Source organism: Blennius ocellaris (assembly GCF_963422515.1).
Source record: "Blennius ocellaris genome assembly, chromosome: 23".
Classification (NCBI taxonomy): domain Eukaryota; kingdom Metazoa; phylum Chordata; class Actinopteri; order Blenniiformes; family Blenniidae; genus Blennius; species Blennius ocellaris.
In genome coordinates this window covers 11,672,312-11,694,367 of record NC_137672.1, presented here as the reverse complement: position 1 = coordinate 11,694,367, position 22,056 = coordinate 11,672,312, and the positions used below count along the sequence as shown (strand labels likewise).

Genomic DNA, 22,056 nt, shown 5'->3' with positions numbered 1-22,056 from the left:
GGGTTATATGAATTTACTGTCTATACATAAAGTCATTAAGGGAATATATTAAAATCATAAGACATCTGTGTTTTTACTCATGTGATCTCAACCAATTATAAAATAAATGTGCTTCATGATGCCCCTGAGCTGAAATGACTTCAACAACCTAAAAGAAGACTTTGAATTGCATTTTCTTTAACAAATAATGAAAAAAAAATACCCATGCTGTATTTTGTAAAATAAAGTGTTTAGCCAGGGTTGCAGTTTTGTTTCATGAGTGAGGTTGTATGATGTATAGCTTGTCAGATCAATTGCTTTAAACAAGAACACCCCTTTTGCTCATAAACCTTCACTTTCACATACATACGGGGATCAAAGCGTTGGCAGCAGTGCACTCGTCTGGCACTGCTGCCTCTGTATCACCATTTCTTTTAGTTGTTAGCTTGAAGTTCTGATCTCTTTCAATTGCTTTCCTCTGCAAGCAGCTTCATACAGAGCATTGGAACCATGCTCCCCATGTTCCTGGTAGTGGCCTTCATGTACACTGTGTCCATGACCATCAAAAGTCTGGTTCTGGAGAAGGAGCTTCGACTGAAGGAGGTGATGCGAGCCGTGGGTATTCAGAACGGTGCCCTCTGGACCGCAACGCTCACAGAAAACATTGTTCTTCTCACAGTCCCCTGTGTGCTCATAAGTGTCATGGTTAAGGTCAGTAGAAATGAGTGACTTAATGCAGACTACCAAAACACAAAGCAGAATATTGAAGTTAAGCACATTATCATTATATAGGTTAAAAAAAAAAAAACACAACTTGCATATCTCAGCAATAACCTCAGCCTTTTAGTATACTGTAATTTGAAGATTTCTAGTCTCAGTGTCTCAAATACATGTGACTAAAAACAAAATACTGGATAAGCATCACTTGAAAATGCACTTTCATTAAAGAATCAGACTATGACTTTTAAATGAGGCACAGCCAAGAATAACAGGCGTTGAACAGAATGCATCCAACCAAGTAATCTAAGGCTGTCCTGGGTCATTCAGGGCAGGGGATAGTTCTTGCTTTGTGTTATGGTATTCTTTCTGTTGGTAATCATCACTAATCACGCAGCGGAGCACAGAATCAAATCATTATCTCTGATTCTTTCAAATCATTCCTCTTGGAATAATTAATTGAGCATGCAATCTGAACTAGAGTTTTTCTAATTAAAATCGCACCAATACCACTCCCTCCTATTTCCTATAATTGTTCTGGCTTCTTGCTGGCTGGTACTGTATATTTATATTTTTTAATATGCTCTGCTCTGATATGTTAACTGCTGAGTCAAACTGGAACAAATAAGATTATTTGGCCTGAAATTCTTCTGCGCCCACTAGAAATTGTGCCCCGAAGAAGACTCTGGAAGGAAGCACCGTTTTCTCATTTAATTCCTTAACAGTATTCATATTTACTGTATCTATTATTTCACCAGTGATCTACCACATGCAAAATGTAGACGAAACAAATCAAAATTAGGAGGCAGTGTTTTTTTTTTTAGTAGTATCTCCATGCACCTGATGTGTTATGCGTTGTAACTTGATTGATAGAATGGATCCAACTTCATCAGACATGGATGCATATTTGAGGGAAAAAAATTCAAGAAAATAAAGGAATTACACTAAATAAATCCAAACATTAAGTACAGTTTAGTGTTTTCCTTAGGAATCAATGTTTGGGCGTGATATCGTTGATCAAATGGTCCCCACACTTAAGAACCAGTTAGGGAATAACTACTGTTATAAAAAAGGAAGCCATTTATGCTTTTGGTGACATACTGTACGCCATCAGTCACCTTTAGATGGAGCATATCCATCAGCAGCTCCTTGTTTTGGAGACACCGGTAATCAAATCAAAAAGGATGGTTATTTCAGATTGGCCTAATCAATTTTTGCAGTTTAATTGGAAAATGCATCTGGTAAATAAAAACTGGTATTTGAACAGCTGGGTGAAATGTAATTTCCCATCAGCCTAATGTGTTTGCGAGTCATCAACAATTTGTAAACATTAATAACAATAAATCGAGTTAGTGGAGTGCCTTGGAGGAACAACTGCAAGCAGGATGCGTATTCAGATCACAGGACCATTCTAAATGATAATTTCACAGTCATTTTCTGCACATTAATAATAATAGCAAATCAAATGGTAATTATCATAAGGCTGTATCTGGATTAGTTGTGACAACAACCAGTTTTTTCATATGCACCTGAGTCCTCTGTCACGTTACACTTGTTCTCTCTTCCATTATGGAGGAGGTAATGCATTTACTGCTCGGCCTCCAGACGGATATATTTACACTGCTCGCTCACTTGGCTCCCACCTCAAATCAGCTAAATCAGGTGTTTGTTTGACAGGATTTCCTGTTCAAAAACCAACACTGATCAGTGACAATCAATACACATTTCCTCTCACAAACAGCCTGTCCTTGTTTTGACAACGTGAAACCAAATGTTTGTCACGTTTGAACTTGGTCATTAAAATTTGATTAATTTGTTGGGCACAACAACAATGAGAGCTGGGGGGGGGGGGGGGGATATGCAAATGACGGTGACAAAGAACACCTTCACAGTTGGAGAAGCTACTGACATCTAATTATTCACTCATGCATGCAGGGCAAAAGCTAGATAAGAACTAGAAGGGAAGTCAGAGAACACAGGTCTCTGTCAAGACCAACTGTTCACTCATTTATGATGTGCAAATCTGCAAATGCAGACGATATTTAGATCTAGGTACATTTCCAAAAGGACTTGAAACACACACATATATATATACACACACACACACACATATATATATATATATATATGTGTGTGTGTGTGTGTATATATATATATATATATATATATACACACACACACACACACGTGTAGAATACATGATATGGAGTTACTCTCTATGATGGCTTTTATATCATATTGTTTTTTTTGTTTTTTTTGTCTTTTTCTACCTCATTAAATGTGTCTAGAACTGAGGAAGGAATTAATTTGAAGCTAGTTTTGTTATACTGCAAACAAAATCATTATTTTGTGCTGTATTTATAAAATTTCATAACGACATTGTAAACCAGCACAGATGTTTTATTAAACTTTAGGCTGTTTCACATTTTGAAGGTTCGGGCTATTTTTAGCTTGCTGATTTACTTGTTTGAGATATTTTATCAATGTGAACTGTTTTAGTCCCTATATATAATTAATGCTGCTGTGCCGTAAGCAGCTAAGTCAGAGGTTCACCTTTGTTTCGGTACCTTGTTTCCAATCATTGTGCGTGTAAATGTTCACGGGAACCACAATCTCCTGGCAAGATAAAAAGTTGACCACCATTGCTTTTCTTGCATCTTCAGTCAAACCCCCTTCGCCACGGAGGGACAACAGAGAAACAAAAATGTCTGCCCTCGCAGATCTTCAAGAAGCAGAGATTACACTGCAAGCTTCACAGAAGGAATACGTGACCAGGGACTTCTATACTTGTGTGACATTTGTGTGACTTTCACTCTGAACACATCTCACATCTTTGACCAGTTCCCAGCAGTGACCTTTCCATTGGCGTTGGTTCTTAGAATTTGGTCCCTGCATTGAAGAACTGTACTTTCCCTTGAAAGAAAAGAAAAACAAATTGTTCCAAGTCAGATTGTGTCAATTTGAATTAAAATTGTTATTTTCAATTACATTTATTTGATCATTTAACTAATTGATAAGTGGGATGATCTTGATTCTTAGCTTACCAATCCTGTTGATGCTATATCATGCCTTAGAAGGTTTAACTGTGCAGCGAGCCAGTGTGTTAGTGCACAACACTGGCGACTCTTTCTGTCTGATTTTCATATTAAGGTCATATTGCAGGCAGAGCAAGATAATGAACACATTAACAAAGGATATAAATACAAATGCTTGTCAACAAATAGATGTCTTTATCACATCATGTATCCTGATACGATTACATTGTAATATCGGGTATGAATGGAGTCGTCATCACCATCGTAGTGTCTCGTCTGGCTCCTTCACCTTCCAGGTTTCTCCGCTCACTGGCGCGCTCCCTCCCCTTATTCATGACTCTGGCCTGGATCTACTCGGTGGCCATGGTTGTTAAGGGTATTGTGGCAGAGAAAGAGGCCAGGCTTAAGGAGACTGTGAGGATCATGGGCCTGAGAAGTGCCATCTATTGGCTGAGCTGGGCGGTGTCCAGTGTCCTGCCGCTGGCTGTCAGCGCTGTACTCATTTCCCTTATACTCAAGGTGATCTCATAATGATTTAACAGTGATTCAAGGAGGACCCATCTCTACTTTTAGAAAGTTTTGAACCATCACACCTCATTAGCTAATAAGACTTTTTGTTCATGAAATGATGAATACAAATGTCATACTATGAATGGAAAGCACAGCAGTGAAATGGACTCATTTTACTGACACTGTTGTACCTAAGAGTTAATTTATCCCGTGCAAATTTAGAGCTTGCTTTAATGGAAAGTCACATCTCACAGTCCTCTGTGAGGACATCAGTCATAATTGCATCCATACAATGGTCTTTTTATCGCAACGTTGCAAATGCTTTTTTGAGAGGGACTCTGGGACGACATCAGCATAATTTTGTATTGTTGTATGCACAAGTAGTTCTCTAAAATCAGAGAAGGGGCCTCCTTCAAACTGGTGGAATAAGAGAGTGACATTGTTAAGGGCTTTGCTATCATGTGGTTGTATCTCTTACCATTCCATACCTCTTAATCTACCATATCTGAAAATTCAGCATCAATAATCATATTTCCTGAATCTCAATGCCGGCTTGCTTGATATCTGCACTTGACCTTTAAACACTTCAAGGAACACTCATATTTTTCATCAAGTGTTAATACCTCTGTCATTTTCTCCTCCCCGCTCCATTCTTCCAACACAGTACGGCAAAATCCTGCAATACAGTGACCCCTCGGTCATCTTTGTCTTCCTGCTGGTGTTCTGCGTGGCCACCATCACCCAGTGCTTCTTGATTAGCGTCTTCTTCTCTAAGGCCAACTTAGCAGCGGCATGTGGTGGCCTCATCTTCTTTGTCCTCTACCTGCCACACGTCCTCTGCTACGCCTGGAGGGACGTCATGGGTTTCCAGGCCAAGGTTGCGGTGGTAAGTTTGACTCTGACATGGTTTTTAATATCTTCCCCCTGTTATCATTTATGAGCCATATCTTGTATTCAGAGGTGTATTTCCAGGTTATGTTTCCACCACTATAATCACACTCCGTCCCACAGCTTTTAAATCCAAGCATAGGTCTGATTTCCATCAGGAAATATGGTCCTACTTCCTTTGCCAATAGTACCTGCCCCATTTTTGTTGCTATCGTGAGTATCAGTCTCCTGGTGATTAGGTGTGTGCCTGAAAGAGGAATTTTGTGGTCTGAGGCCATTAACATTGCAGCAGAATTGCATGTGGAGGGTGTTTTAAAAATTCATAACGTCACTGCAAACTGCTTTTTGCTTGATCTCGCATATTTTGCTTGGATTTTGTTTGAAGTGGCCACACTCAAGTTATTCAAACTTGAAACATTTCCATGAAAGCAAAAGCTTGACACACACACACACACACACACACACACACACACACACACACACACACACACACTCAGGAAGTTGGGGATTTTCTCCTTTTCTCTGGGGGATAAAGATAAATAGTGTACCATTGCTCAACTTTCAGTGTAGCCTTTCTACGTGACCTTTATGGCGGTGGTGGTAGCATTTGTCCTCAAGCTGTCTCGGGTAGACAAAGGCGCACAGAATCTTGAATCTTCATTTCAGCGCGCGGAGATGCATCTCTGCAGAATTCTAATCAGGTCATGTTTTCTTTTTTGTCACTTTCAACAATGCAGTATGAGCGGCCAGTCTCATGTTTCTTAAATATCAATTTGAAATGGTGGCAGTCAATAATATCTTATGTTGGCATCAGACAGAAGTACTCTCTCCTTTTATCTTTCATCTTCACCTTCTCTTTTAAGTTCGCCTTGTTTTTCGTCAACAAGCAGAGCCACATCGGCAAGAACCGCTCGCCTTCGTGCTGCTACTTTAAAATGATGTAAATCCTTTTTAAATAAAACTTTTCAGTTCCTTTTGCAGACTGCATGCTGGCGAGGTTGGCGTTTTACATATAAAGCAGAGCGAGCCTTATTTAATCTCTACACAAAGTGCCATTGCTGGGTCCTCCCCTGGCGCACAGACTCTTCTCCCCTGCTCCAAGTAGATGGATAGCCCTCTAGCCCTCTAATTAGCATGAGCAATGTTCCTCTGACCAAACCACTATCCAGTTCATCCCCACACTTTATCAGAGATGTGTGTGTGTGTGTGTGTGTGTGTGTGTGTGTGTGTGTGTGTGTGTGTGTGTGTGTGTGTGTGTGTGTGTGTGTGTGTGTGTGTGTGTGTGTGTGTGTGTGTGTGAGTTTCTCTCTTCTTTCCCAACTCGAACAAAACTACGTCGTGCCGAGGCATACAAATTCTTCCCCACGTTGTCCCTGATAATGAAGTCTTTAATCGGAATAGAATTTCAAAAGATCACCTGAATTTATATGAACACTTTTTGATTGCACCTGCGTGCCAAGAGAGAGCCACAGGCAATGTACCAGAGAAGTACAATCTGTATGTTAACTGTTTTCTCCTTTCTTTTTCCTCCAGTTTTTAATGAGGTAAAAACAAGAAAGAGTCTGCAGTTCTTTAATGTGCTCGTAAACCAGGGATATTTTCAATCATTCAATTAGTTCTAAAACAAAAATACAAAATTGAAATTCCTTAAATATAATATAAAGCCTGCCACAATTTTCTCTGGTTAAATTGGTTTATTGATCTGACAGCTTTTGTGCCTCTCTTTATAATATACTGTATAAGGCGCAGTCAATGCAATGATTGGGGTTATTTGGAGATTTATCTCTGGAGCAAACCATAAAGCTACAGACAGGAAATGAGCAGAAAGGAACTATATGCCACATAATTTCCCGGCTGTGTCGGTATCTGCTTTAACCATTCAGCTATCACAGTGGCCTGCTGATATTTGAGTAAATGCCTGTACACATGAAGGCTCCAAATTGCTTGTTTAGTCCAACAAATCGACCAAACCAAAAACATCCGTGCTGCTAATTCCAACGTCTGAAAAGATAAAAAAAAAATAAAGACTCAGTATTGACTTAATATTTGGACTTGGAAAATGACTTCAACAATTGCAGAATTATGAAAATACAAGCCAATTCTCTGTCAGTCGATTACTGGATTAATTATCGGAGCTCTCGCTTCCTCTCGGCCTTTCAAAATGCAATTCATTTTGAAAAACCTTTTTCAGAGCAAATTTCTACACTGACATTTTTATGCAAATCTGGTTGATACAGCTGTAAAAGGAAACCCGTTCACACTGAACACATTTGTTTCTGAGATCCAGCTCAGCTCATTCAAAATGTCCGTCTTGGAGAGAGGAGGCTGACTGGACTACCTGTTCACCTGGCCTTTCATATCTGCTTTCATACGTGTTCAGCAGAGGGAGTATTTTCAGTTTCCAAACTAATGCCCCCCCTTTTTTTTTATCATGCCCTTTTCTGAAAAGTCATAGGAGTCGCTTTGTCAGTCGTTCATATAGAGGTTGAAGGATGTTTGCCCGGCGAGCCCTGCTGTCAGCCCTCATCCAATGACTGATGGGCAGATGAGCGGTGGAGAATTACACAGAAACTTGCCAGCACGGTGCGCAGCCAGGCTGGCATCACTGCAGTGCTCTTCAGACTCTGCCTGGTAGAATATCATCGGGTAAACCATATCTACGATGACTCGTCTCTAAAGCTTCCGCAAACACTTCTGCCAGAGAAAAAAATGCTGTGAGCAAATGAGGCGTGATGAAACAGCTGGCAGGCAACATGGCAACGTGGAGTGAGGGGCCATCGCAGATGATGTCTAATGGGCACGGCATCATTTGCAGTTTCCTACTGTATGAAAGATCCCACAAATCTTTGTTTGCAGCAGTCATTCTAATATTCATCACATAGGAGTTTAAAGACCTGAGAGATGCTCACAAAGGTAATTAGCCAATGAATGTGTGGGTAATGTCCCTTTCTTCATTGCTGATGTTTATGAATGGCTAATAGTTGTGGTCTGTGGTGTTCGATCTAATAGCTTCCACATGATTATTATTTTATAACGTGCAGAGAGTGTTGAGATTATTAACAGATGTCCATAGTTGTGCATTGATGTAAAAGTTGCTCTTTAAATTGAAAAATCTGTTTCAATGTAACTTGCTGTATCTCTACATCTTCAATTCTATTCAGAAATAAAAGTGTGGAAACTAAACCAATTTATGGGTTGACAATAACTTGTGTGCCAAACTAGTTCTTGGCTCGGACCGTTCACCAGGCAAGCACCCAAAACACCAGAGCCAGGCTGGCTGTTTCCCTCTGTTTCAGTCTTTATACTCTGCTAAGATGACCAGCTGCTCACTCCAGCCACATATTTAGTGTCAAATATGACAGTGGTACAAACCTCTCATCTGACTCTTAGCAGGGGGAAAAAAAAAAACCAAAACAAATGAGACTACTTTCCAAATTCCTGTACTTCATTAGCGGTTTGTGTTTTTCATTTGCAGAGCTTGTTATCAAGTGTGGCCTTTGGTTACGGATGCGAAACCTTCTCCAAGTACGAAGAACAAGGCATCGGTATTCAGTGGTACAACATTAACCAGAGTCCGGAGGACGGGGAACGCTATACTTTCATCATATCCATCCTCATGATGCTGTGTGATGCTGCTCTGCACTGGGTGCTCACCTGGTACATTGAAAATGTATTTCCAGGTATGTGTTGTGTACTGACTTCATAATATTTCTAAGATGTTGTGGATGAATGCTTTCATGAAATAGCAGCATAGTAAAAATATGTTAAGATGATGAAATACAAAGTCTTTTTTTTTATTGATGGCTCCTGAATCAACAACTTCTTAATTCCACTCGGTTTAACATCAATGAATCCATTATAGTGAAATAATACATAGCTTGATAGTTCAGTGAAACTACAGGCCATTTGCATTGCACACTTTAAAGTGAAGGTGTTGAAACAAGATCTTATGGAGGATAAATGACTTGATCATTTTTAACAACAACGTAGGCCAATTTACAAGAGGTGATTTTGAGGGTTTTGTCGAAACAATTGAGAACTCTATTTTAGGAAGGTGCTGACAAGATTATACAACTATTTACTGTAATCCAGTAAGACATCTTGCTACTGGTATTTAATTCCATCCACTTTTAAGTTACAAATCTTAAAAAGATGAGGTTTTGTCTTTCTACTTTTAAATGTATTTTATGTATAACTATTGTGCAGTGCTGACCACTTCTCACTGAGGGTAGCACACTTGTACAATTTAGTTGCTCGTGTTGCTATATCAACGGGCCAAAGTTTTTTTTCTCATTGATTCTAATTAAATGAACATCGGATTTGTGCCAGCCTGTCAAGGCGAAACCTACACTGTAAAGCAGCATATTCCCACTAGCCAAGCTGAAATTAAAATGTGAATAATGTTTTCCTTGATTGATCCCAGGCCAATACGGAATCCCTAAGCCGTGGTACTTCCCTTTCACTTCATCTTATTGGTGTGGGAAGCCATCAGAGACTGATGGGAACTCTGGCTTGCTGGAAGAGTCCAGTGTGCATAACGGTAAGATTTCACCTTTGGTGTTCAGCTGCAGCCCAGTGAGCCAGTGTGCGTTTGTTCACTCTACAGGGAGACGACTGCTGTTCTAACAAGAAATGCAAGTTAATTGGCATGGGTTGCAAACAAACATTAGCACCTTATTTGCCACGTACGGTGATAATGGAGCTTGTCGCTTTTTTGGGGGAGAAGGTGCAGATAGAATGTGTTTCAAGTGAGGAATTTCATCTAAAACAACAATTTCCAATTAACAATTGGCGCAGTGAGACGTGATCCGTTATTTTTAGCTGTCAGGGTTGACAAGTGTTTTTAGTTTCCCTTTATTTTTGTATTTATTTTTTTTAGCACAGTTTAGCTATTAACAAATATTCACATACAAAAGAGGACAAATTGTTGAGAGAAGTGATTTGCAGTGTGATTTGTGATGGGAGCAAAAGGGGGATGCTTTTTTTTAATGGGGGCATAAGAAGCCTTCATCAGGGTGTAAAACTAATATAAACTTTTTTCAACAAGAAGCTTTACAGTGTATTATATTATTAAAAATGAATATGATGCATAAATGATGTCATGTAGACCGGTGATAACTATATAGAATTTAAAATACAAGTATTTTAAGTTTTGTCCCATCTGCTGGTGAAGTGACTAACGATGCAGAGAATACTTTTTCTCCCTTGTGGTAAAAAATAATCAAGCAAAATGAAGGATATATGGACCAGAGGCGAGTATTACCCAACACCCCTCAAAGCAAATCACACCCTGCAGTTCTTTGTGTATATTACTTAGTCCATTATCTGAGTCTTTAATACACATTTTTAGCTTCACGATGTCCCCAATGAATTTTAGTTGGCTCTAAATATTTAATTTTAGCCACAGTTAGAGTCAGTGTCTCTATTCATAAGTATGCGTGTGTGTGTGTGTGTGTGTGTGTATGTGCGTGTGTATTTATGAATATATGCATGTTGTTGTGAAGCATATCTGGAGAAACCGCCGCCTAATGTGAGAGCTGGAGTCTCAGTCCGTAATCTCATCAAGATCTACAAGACTGGAAAGAAGGTCGCTGTGGACGGACTGAGCATGGACTTCTATGAGAATCAGATCACATCATTTCTTGGCCACAATGGAGCTGGAAAAACAACCACAATGTGAGCTCTAATATCTATTTCTCCAATGTTTTGCCACTTGGCTCGGCGCTCCTGTGATTTTGCAGGGTGCAACTAATCTAAATTGTACACAATGGCAACCGGACTGTCGCTACATCAATTCAGTGGTCAGTGCGTTCAAAGAGTGACATCTTCTGAGAGAACATTTATCACACAGAATCAGCTGTTGTGTTGATGGTGGGAGTTATCTAATTGGTGTTTAAAAAAAAAAAAAAATTGTAGAAAGGTTGGAAGGGGTTTAGGATGACAGGGAATAAACGAAACCCAGTGGCCCAGAAAGTATGAGCGACAGAAAGAGCAAGCGATGCAAGACTAAGGGCTGTGGGGGAAGACAGCTGCTCTGAGCAACTGGAACGAGATGTAACGGAGAACAATAAGAGAAAGGACAGAGAAAGGACGGAGGAAGGACAGAGGAAGGATTCTGGCGCACACTGAGGCTTTGTGTTGATTCGTTCACAGAGCGCAGCGTACGTCTGTGAGAAGTGTCATTGTAACTTTAAAACAAAAAGTTTACTTTTCGTGCGATTAATGCATCATTAATGAGCAGAGTAACTAAACCTAAAGGGAAATGGGACTTTTTTTCACATTTTATTTTCAGAAGCTGCAATGTTTGTCCACAAATGTGCCAAAACTGGGAAATTTACCATTAAATATTAATTTGTTATCCCCTCGTAAGTTTCAAAAGCTTTGTGTTTTTTTTTTCATTCACTGTTAGCTATTTACTTTTCTTTAGCTTTATTTTTATTTTATTTTACAACAAATTAATTCACTCCACATCCAGTAACATTATTCACGGGTTTGGTACCAGACTTTGCTCTGATGGTGAAATAAAAGCTCAACCCAGGCCCATTTCGCTTCTTCGTTTAGCTCCATGATCAACATTTATAAAACTTGTTGTTGTGAAGTCATATCTTTAGAGGTGTAACTGTAAAACAATAACTCTCCTTATTAACATTGTTCAATGGCCGGACTTTCTCTTTTACATCCTGTGGGGTTCAAAAATGAATGAAAATGTCTCGCTTCTGTTGGTTTTCAAAATACATTTTTAAATATTGATAACATGTTATTTAAATTGACTCTACCAGAAATAGTCAGAAATAATATCATGTTTTGTGTTTAATTAACTAGTATCTTTGAGATTCTCCAAGTTTATAGGTTTATATCATAATAAAAACACAGCAAGACATTTTTTGAAGATGAATTTTCTGAATCACAATAGTGATTCACAACATTATTCCGTACTTTTAAATAATTTATTTTCCTAATAAAACTAGTCAAAGAAGCCTTTATTTCTATATGTTCTTTTAATTGAATAATATTACAAGTCTATTTATTTTATTTATTTTACTAGAAGCATTGTGGAGATTTTCACATTTCTTTTGCAGCATTGACTGTCAAAAATCCCCAAATCTGTGAATTTCTAGATTTATTTGGTCATAGAGGAAGAATATTGTGTTGCAGTATAACTGTTTTTAACCACACGATGGTATTATATTTGAAATATAGTGTAATTAGATGAGCTTGGAGTGAATTTTATGTATCTTAAGGGCATATTTTAGTATATTAACTGTTCAAACTGAAAATACAGTCTCTTTACTTTTGACAGAATGAACAAAAATACTGTAGTCGGATAGTTGGATGTTTCCATGGGATTTAAACAAGAGAGTCTTCTGCTTTTGAGGGCAACAAACATGAATGTGGACATGAATTATACTCCTGATAATAACATTTTACTCCCCTTTCTAATATATTGGAACTACGAATAATCCTGGCTGCATTGTGAATACAGAGTATCGATGAGTCTTATTTGTTTTCTTTCCTCTGCAGGTCAATTCTGACAGGACTGTTCCCTCCTACGTCAGGAACAGCTCTCATCAATGGATGTGACATTCGCACTGACATGGACAACATCCGGAAGAGCCTGGGAATGTGTCCTCAGCATAATGTGTTATTTAATGAGTGAGTGAAATAAGCAGAACGCTTTGTTTTCAATTGGATTTAGTAGGACTATGCTTTATTTATTTATTTATTTATTTATTTGTTTGTTTGTTTGTTTGTTTATTTATTTATTTATTCATCTCTCCATTTATTTTTTATGTATTTATTCATTTATTTAAGTATAAATGAGGTAGGATCATTGCAGTGTAATTTATTCATATACATAAGAAAAAATTTGTCTTTAGCTCATGTTTCTCTTCAAACACGCCATTATCACTTTCCCTTTTTCTTTATAATACAAAATGACCTCTGTTCACTCGGTCCTCCACATTCCTGCTAATAGCATCACTTTCAACCAACACAATACTTTTTGTTTCACCTTTGTTTCACCCTTTATTTCTCTCTGTTCACAAACTGATTACCTGGAAGTCGACACTACTCTTACATCATAATTATGGCTGAGCACCTGCAAATTACTTGCATTAATATTAATTCCAGGGAGTGAAGGCGTCTATATTAAGTAGGGTTAAAATATTCATGCAGGCACAGACATAGGCTCCATGCCGTATTATTTCCTGAGCTGTGAAGCAGTCAAGACATTTTGATATAAGTCGAGGCTTTTCTATACTTAAGTTCACAAGCGTTTAATTACCCTAGTGGAGGTGGATTGTTAATGCAAAATGCATTAACGTGACACCTTGGATACTTCAAACACTTGGATATTCTGAAGTGGCAGGCATTGCCCTCTTTGGTCACTTCTTGGGTGTCACTCAAACGGGGTTTCTTCTGATGTTATTCCTCACTTTGCAGGCTGACAGTGGAGGAGCACATTTACTTTTATGCCCGACTGAAAGGACGCAGCCGCAGCGAAGTTAAAATTGAAATCGACCAGATGATTAATGACGTCGGCTTACCACATAAGCGGAAGGAACTCTCAAAGAACCTGTCAGGTGTGGCTCCATGAATGCATGTTGACATATTTTGTATCTGTGTGTGTCACGGGCGACATTAATGTCGGCATGTGTGAGTGCGCGCGTGCATTCGAGGTGGATATTATTAGGAGATTATCCTCTTCGCTCAGGATATACTATTCTCCTAGCGGCACATGTGCATGCTATCCGTCTCTACGCACACATCCACTGGAGCTGAGTGTCACAGGTTGTAATTCATTGTCTGGGGGGCATGAGCAAGTCCTACTTGATAAATTGTCCCCAGTCATGGATTGCTTGTGAGCAAAATCACTGAAATATGACTTTCAAGGTTGATCTATGCTGACATTTCCACTACATTAGCGCTGCATTGGATGCATTTTGAAGAGCTTGCTAAGAGAGTAAGCTGAAATTATGCTCAGAAGGTGTATCTGCCTCCCTATCAATCATTCCATGACGTGCAAAAAGACAATAAAATATAGAAAGATGTATCATGGCATTTTTTATTCCATCATCACATACCACTTCCGTTTTATATGTGAAACCAATTACTGACAGGCTGCAGTAGAATGTCTATGATACCAGGCAGAAGTGGTGCATGCGATTTGTGGGTTTCTTCTTTTTCTTTTTTTTTGTCATTCTAGTAGTCAGCCTTCTCATGGTGTTGCTACAATAACCCAACTCACTGTTTTGTCTTTCAGGCGGCATGCAGAGAAAGCTATCTGTGGCTATAGCATTTGCTGGTGGTTCAAAAATTGTCATCCTCGACGAACCTACCGCAGGAGTGGACCCCTATGCCCGCAGGGGTATCTGGGAACTGCTGTTAAAGTACAAACAAGGTATGGGATCAGTGGTAAGAACCGAGGCTGCACTAAAGTCTTTGAAGCCCTTATTTTTGGTAGAATTGACTGGATTGCGCAGAGTGCATGTTTGATCTCTATCAAACTGAGAAACTTTTCAAAACTGAGCTGAGCTCAAGGTAAACTTTTAACCAACAAGACTCAAACGTGTCCAGTATGAGAGCTGTTAAGGTAATGAATGGACTTTGGAGCCTGCAGGGGGATTCTTCTTTTTAGCCTTGCTGCCTGTGACACTCAATCATAGATGCTGAGAAATTGTGAATTGTGCTTAAAGGGATTGAAATGGAAGCGAGGACAAGTCGATCCCAGAAGCTTTAATTGACATTGCTATTTAACAGAGTCCCTAATTGTCTGCCAAATCAGTCAGCTTGTCACTCGAGTCTATACACTTTGTGGGTGCCAGTGGATGGAGGCAGGGCTTGGACATTATAGTAACACATTCTCTCAGCAGATGTCTAAATGTTTAATGTGCATTGAGTGACACTCCGCCCTCACTGTGTCATTAGCTTCTCTCTCTCTAATCAAGTCCTTTCCCTTCAATTGGGAGCCGGAGATAACTCTGCTATAATGAGAGCCCCCAACATTCTCGCTGCTTGAATGACTCGTGTTTTGTTCCTTTCTGGTCTTATTTGCACCGCAGCGTTGCTACGGTTTGTCATTAAGAGGCAAAAAAAATGTTAAAGGCAGTCTATTTGTATGAAAAAGCTGAAGGCTGAAATTGGACTTAATGCAGTGGTTCTTCATAGTTAATTAAGCGTGCAGGTTTTCCACACAGACAGGTTGAACACATTGCCCCAAGTGGATGTTGTTTTGATTAAATTCAGTGGAGGATTATTTTGTCTGCAGTACTCTAAACTTAACTCGAGCTCCTACAACCACTAAGGATACAGAGGAACTATTCATATGATCTTATAGTTAAAATAATGAAGTCGGCATTGCTTGCTATGGTGTGTCCTCTAAAAGGAATTGGATGTCCAAGTGTGAAAAAAGGCAACATGCAATTTTCTATTTGCAGGTTAGGTTTCAATAAAAATTACCATAACATATTTTAAGACTTAAAGCAAAAATTAACAAAATATGGATTTTTAATTATTATCCATTACTGGAAGTTGATTACTATTAAATTACCTCTCTCATTATTTTATAAAATGGGCCTTGAGGATGATATTAATATAATGGATTTCATACATTTATACAAGTGCCTTCAGCCTTGTGTATCTTTGCAGTGCATCAGTTTTTTGTCACTTGATTTATTGATGCTGATTGATATTTTACCCAACTTGTAAGTGTTGTGTCTAGAGGCATGACATACTTTGATTTTACTCTATATGGCACATGTAGCTAATACTGCCACGCCATTATACGTCTTGTACACACACACACACACACACACACACACACACACACACACACACACACACACACACACACACACACACACACACACACACACACACACACACACACACACCTTGTAAGTGAGAATTCCTTTTAATTTCAGCAGCTTTTATCAGCAGGCTTGAAATCACTGTAAAACAACGTTACTATTCAATAGGTTATTTATGAGGAATTAATCAGATGCTGCAGTTGATTAACCATGCATTAGGTCATGTCGGTGTATTTAACTGCATTAAGAGTAAAGAGTAATTTTATTGCTGGAGTAATTCAACGGCAGCCGATTTAGAGAGAAGGTGACAAAAGAGGAGAAAATATGTGTTAAAAGAAATAAGGGACACCCTTTTTATTTATGTACTTTGAATTATTTTTTAATTTCCATATTGAAGTAACAGGACTAAACTTTAAATATGGATGGGGGTGGAAATACATGTAAATGGTGACATACAAGGACCCACAAGAAAAAAAAAAAGGGTGCTATAAAAAGTGAAAGCACATAACTAGTTGTTATTACAAATCCATTTGAGAAAAAGCTGGCTGCCAATGGGCACCATAATTGTCTCTCTTCCAGCACTTACCTTGACAACATATTTACTGACAAAACCCATGTTGGACATTTGCAACAATCCCATTTATTGTTGACTCTGAGTGCAGCTGCATTCTCCTTTGTACTATACATAATGCATTTTTTTTTCTTTTTTGTGTGCCAAGAATGGAAATTAGTGCTGGGGTGAAGCCAAGCAACACAAATGAGATAAAAATGCATGGCTGTTTGTATTTTGGGTGGAGATTTTTTATGCTTGGTAAGTTGTTTTCATGACACGGGGGGGTGGGACCATTGTCAAGATTGCGAGGGAAATGTGTTAGGAATCAAACCTTTTCAGTGCAACATAATATAGACGGGAAACATGGGCAGTCTTTGAAACATTTAGCTTCATACTGAAACACAAGCGAAACACAGGGGCATCTGGTCGTTATAACTCAGTGGACAGGCTGTAAATGGCATGAAAGTAATTTGACAATTTATAGATTTAAATTGATTGCCAGAAACAACAGTTATGTCAGTTTTGTCAAATAATTCATTTTAATGCGGATGTACATAAACACTGTAAAATCAATTTCTATCAACTTGATTTAGGGGGAAGGAAGCTGAATAACAGAACCCAGATTTCCAGCCTCATACTATCGTACAGTGTGTGAGTACTAGCAATTTACCTGAACACACCCAACTCCATTTGATATATCACTTTGGGCTGTAATGCACCACAACACACTATAAATCAGAATACCTTTGTGGGCCATCTGCAGTCCAAACACATTTATTTTTCTCCCAACTCACAAATGATGCAGTGCTTTTTGAGTTGTTTTTTTTCCACCCTTGTAAACCACAACAAATCCCCAGGAAAATCATCTGTAAGTTTGAGCATCCCATACGAAATGAGCTGGCACAGTCAAACTAAACCTCAAGCAATCTTCCTCAGCCCTCCCCCCGTCATAAGCATAGCCCCCCCCCAATATGTTAAATTGACTGGTCTGTGGGCATTCACTCAACTTGGGTATTTTGTTGGAATTTGTATAGGGAGGTATCCAGACTTGCTTGGCATAGCATGAGGCAGTGATACTTAACGGAGGAGGGATGGATTTAGCCTCTCAGCTGGTAGTGGGGCTCATAAGAGGTGGGGTGGCGGGGGAATGTGAGAAGGGGTGACAGAGCGGAAATAGTTGTCCCAGCAAAACGGCTGTGTCGTGGCTGCATTTAATGACCTCCGAATGTGTCCTTGTGCCTCAGATAATGTGACCTGTGAGAATATGTTTTTAACTACCTCAGAGCAAAAACAACCATGCTCAGCACAGCCTCTGACCTTTTGCAATAAACACCTGCAAATTAGACAGGGTGAAACTCAAAAAGACTATTAAATTTTGTGGGCTGCTACGTGGCTAATGTTGACATACCTCCCAGGACACTGTCAAACTCTGACGGTGCTGCAAGAAAAGTGAAGAGATTTCAAAACTAAGTACTTTCTGACGACAGAAAACCTGTCTCTTACCATCCACATAATGATTTGTAGTCAGGAAGTCCTGCCATAGTTAGTATAAGACACAATAATAATAAAGAATAACATTTTTCAACCAGAAATGTAATGTAACAGTAATGTTCTCTGTTTTTGCAGGAGTAAGTTATTAGGTCACCTTACATAAGAAAATAAATAAAAACATGACAATGAACAACAAACCTATATCATTGGTAGCTTTTTTTTTTTTTTTTAATTGAACAGCGTTCCTTATTTCTACACTTGCAACTTCATACTCACATGTCAAGCAAATTAGAAATTCTTCGACCTGCTGCTCAACCAACGAGCTGAACAAACATGTTGCAGTTTTTACTAAAACTTTTGAGAAATGAATGTGTTTAATTGATCTTGAAGATTGCAAAGTCAATTTGTAATAGTCCAATAAAGAAACCAGGTTAACTCAATGTTTAAGCAGTGGAAAAGTGCTGTGTAAGTGTAATCAATTTACTATTCATTATTTACAAATGATGGGCGATTATATGTTGTGTGTGTGCATGTTGTCCAAGTGTAGTTAAAGAGTCTGTTGTTAATTCAGAGAACATCGTTTCTGATCTGGGAGTCGGTGTCTAAGTTTGGCGCTGGTTGAAAAAGCAACATTTCCATTGCTTTGTTTTCTTCTGAAGGATTTCAAAGGGTTAACATAACAAGTATGTCTTTGGATTTTGTCAAACACAACATAAAAGTCCCACCATGGACCACAAGCAAACCAAGGTCTTCTTGCTGGTGAGAAGCTCTGGAAAACACATTATCTCAACATTTTAAAAATATCTTTTTTAATCCCAATACAGATAAAGGTTAAATATTTTCTTCTCTAGAACATGACTGACTGAAACATTACCTGATCATATTTGGCACTGCTTTCATGCGTCTGCATGAAAGCAGTGCCAAATATTATCAGGTAATGCAGAGACATGACCATGCTGTGACTTCATTACAGATTTCGTGGTTTTTTTTTTCTGATTTCTTGGGTATGTGATAATTAACGTGCGCTATCTAATACGGCGTGATATGAAAGGACTAGAACACCTGTGAAAAATCTTGCGATGCCCACTGTAGTTGTCATTGGAGTTGTGTTCGGTTTGATGCCTTTTGAATCAAAGAACTTGCAGAACAAAAAAGAAATGGGAGAGATAAAATGAAACGTGGCCTCGTAAAATCAATGTAAAGTAGGCTTATAGGGTGGCCTCATCATCATTTTAATTCTGTCCCAGATTCCTGCCCACGCACTCTTCTGGAGTCTGCTTTGTTGCCGTGCAAATAAGCAGGTAGTGGAAAACAAAGTGGAATCAGCAGTAAGGAGATAAGTGACTACCCTGCAGAGACAGATTGTTATACTGTTTTTTAATTTGAACAGTTTTGATCTGTGGCATCTATCCCTGTGTGGGTGCCATTTAATAAGAACAGCTGTTAAAACAAACAAGGTCCAAAGAGAAAAATGCTTTTTTTTTGTCTGCAGTTTCTCTCTTTTTTTTTCTTCATATTTGCCATCTCGTATTTTTGATTTTCTTCTGCTCACACAGCAGCATGCACTATCTCGTCTTGCTCATTCAGGTGGCATCGATTGTGTGTATTTCTCTTTCTTCAGGTCGAACTATCATTTTGTCGACACACCACATGGATGAGGCAGACATTCTCGGCGATCGCATTGCTATCATCTCCCATGGCAAGATGCGATGCTGTGGCTCCTCCCTCTTCCTGAAAAAGTGTTTTGGGAGTGGGTACTACCTCACTCTGGTCAGAGATGGCAGTGAAAAAATGGCTTCTCAGCGCAGCGGCATCATAAGCACTCAGGACAAAGGCAGACAGACGGTAGGCATCTTGAACATCAACGTGTGTCCTATGATGGCTGGTTTAGTTGTACGAGACAACAGGGTGACATCTGATATTGTTTCATAAATTATTTTGCATATTTGGAGGAAATCTCACAAACCATAAATAATGTCTTTCGGGAACTCGCCTATAAAAAAAAAGAAAGTCGGGGGACGTGGGATCTTTGGGAGCTACAATCAAACAACTAATTTTAGTTCGCTGCTGATGATGCTGCGCATTCAGCAGCCAATGTAAAGCAAAACTACTAAATAACAAAAAATCAATAAATTGAAAGAAAACTGTGGTCATTACCAAATTAAATACATGATTTTGGCATGTGACAGAGCTACACTGAGAGTTGGGCCAAAATTGATTAAAACTACACTTGAATCATAATGTACTCCCAATGGAAGTCAAGCATTTTGCATGGCCGCTGTCACCATTTATGTGCATGAATGGTGAATGTGAATAACAGTGTGAAGTGTAAGGTTAATTAGAGGCTATAAACATGTAGATTTCAATTGAAGTGTATTTAAGAGACTTCTAATTTTCCCTGGTTATACACCACGTCAAATCTTGACCTTGAATAGGTTTGAATGCAAATGAATGAAAACGAGCATCCGGCTTAAAAACAAGCTAGCTGAAAAGACTCATCATTCAAGCACAAGGGCGCATCAGAATTATGGCTTCCCCCAGTATCAGTTTGATGAACAGGACTAATATATCTCTGAATGAGACTTAATCCATCGACCGGCACAGATTTAAAATGTCACCTTAAATGCATAGTTAATTTAATAATTACAATTAGAATTGAGTTTAAACTTTAAATGGCCTCCCTCCCAAATCATCACTAAAACCAATTAACTTAGTGATTTTTGGAAATGGGATGGGCACTGCATGCCTTCCAGCCACCACTTGTTGTGAAGGCATTATGGAAATGATATGGCACTCACTCACCACAGACGTCTTTATTAATGAAACCATTGTTTTTCTCAGTGTAGCCAACATCCCTCTGTGAGTTATGATGAACCTTAACACTGCTGACTCACTCCAGTCATAGCAAGGCAGTAATTGCACTTTGAAGGGACAGTCTATGATTGGGCCAAAATAAATTTTTCTTATAATTCTGGCCTTTGATGGATGGATAGATCATGATCCGGCTGCACATCTTTTGTCAAGATCATTTGTCACCCAATTCTAGCCGCTAATGGACATCCACTTTACAGTTGAGCTGAAGGGATGCTTTATGGATGTCCCACAAAGTTGACTATTCATTGGGAAGGTGGGGATAAACCATGATGACAGGGTAGTTTTAGCTTTCAAGTCCTCACTTGTGGCTCTCTTACTGATGTATGACAAACACATTTGAGAAAATTGTGAACCTCATCATCGTCAACAATTTTATTAATTCTCCATGACTTGATACTGAGAAATACGATGTAGATTGTATATGGAGGGAATTTGGACCAGATAACACACACTCAATTAAAACTTCCTCCATAGAAATGATTGATTCAGGATTGTACTGAGATTTGCTATCTTGTTTGAATCATACTGTTGCATCACTGAATACTAATTGAATGAATCATACCTATTATGATATCTACTACTCACAGTTTCTTTAGTTTTGCTAGTTTTTATTTTACACACTCCTTTGCTTGTCTTGCTGTATGATTTATCAGTCTGATGTCATCTTTAATTGATATCAGAGGCTCCAAGACACTCTTGAACTACTGAAAAAGACATAATACTAACTATTATGTCTTTTTATTGGGTAAAAAAAAGAAACATGAGGGAGAACCATAATTTCATTATCCTGAAAGATCTTTCACCTGTGCACATAGCTTTTGACACTCAGCATTGCAAATGTGTTCTCATTATTATCCCAAAACAGACCCTGGCCTGACCACACAATTACCCAGTCTTTTCTTAAAAAAGAAAAAAAAATATTCTTATTAAAATAACTTAGCATGACCCCACTTTAATTGGATGAGACTTCAAATTGGGAAAAAAGGCTCCAAGTCATCTGACCCAATAATCACCTTTATCTAGTGTATTATTGAATATTCTTTTGAATTTGCAGTGTTCTTTATCTTTTACGTCCCCGTCCCCTCCGTAATGATCATTGTTTAGTCTCTCCCAGCACGAGGACGAGGAACCGCTGACGTGCTGGATGATACTAATTGTCACCGTGCAGAGGGGTGATTCACACGTTGCTCGGCAATGGCGT

General features: G+C 38.8%; 1 protein-coding gene across 1 annotated transcript in view; it reads left to right on the top strand.

Moving 5' to 3' along the window:
• Positions 1-22,056, top strand: part of LOC308147287 (phospholipid-transporting ATPase ABCA1) — a gene marked incomplete at both ends in the record, with an annotated part of 155,069 nt that overhangs the window by 42,234 nt on the left and 90,779 nt on the right. Inside the window, 9 exons of the mRNA XM_080519394.1 lie at positions 468-690; positions 4,906-5,127; positions 8,605-8,809; positions 9,553-9,669; positions 10,634-10,805; positions 12,651-12,782; positions 13,572-13,711; positions 14,392-14,529; positions 19,603-19,826. Coding sequence (XP_080375520.1) covers positions 468-690; positions 4,906-5,127; positions 8,605-8,809; positions 9,553-9,669; positions 10,634-10,805; positions 12,651-12,782; positions 13,572-13,711; positions 14,392-14,529; positions 19,603-19,826 — 1,573 coding nt within the window. The remainder of the gene's footprint in view (positions 1-467; positions 691-4,905; positions 5,128-8,604; positions 8,810-9,552; positions 9,670-10,633; positions 10,806-12,650; positions 12,783-13,571; positions 13,712-14,391; positions 14,530-19,602; positions 19,827-22,056) is intronic.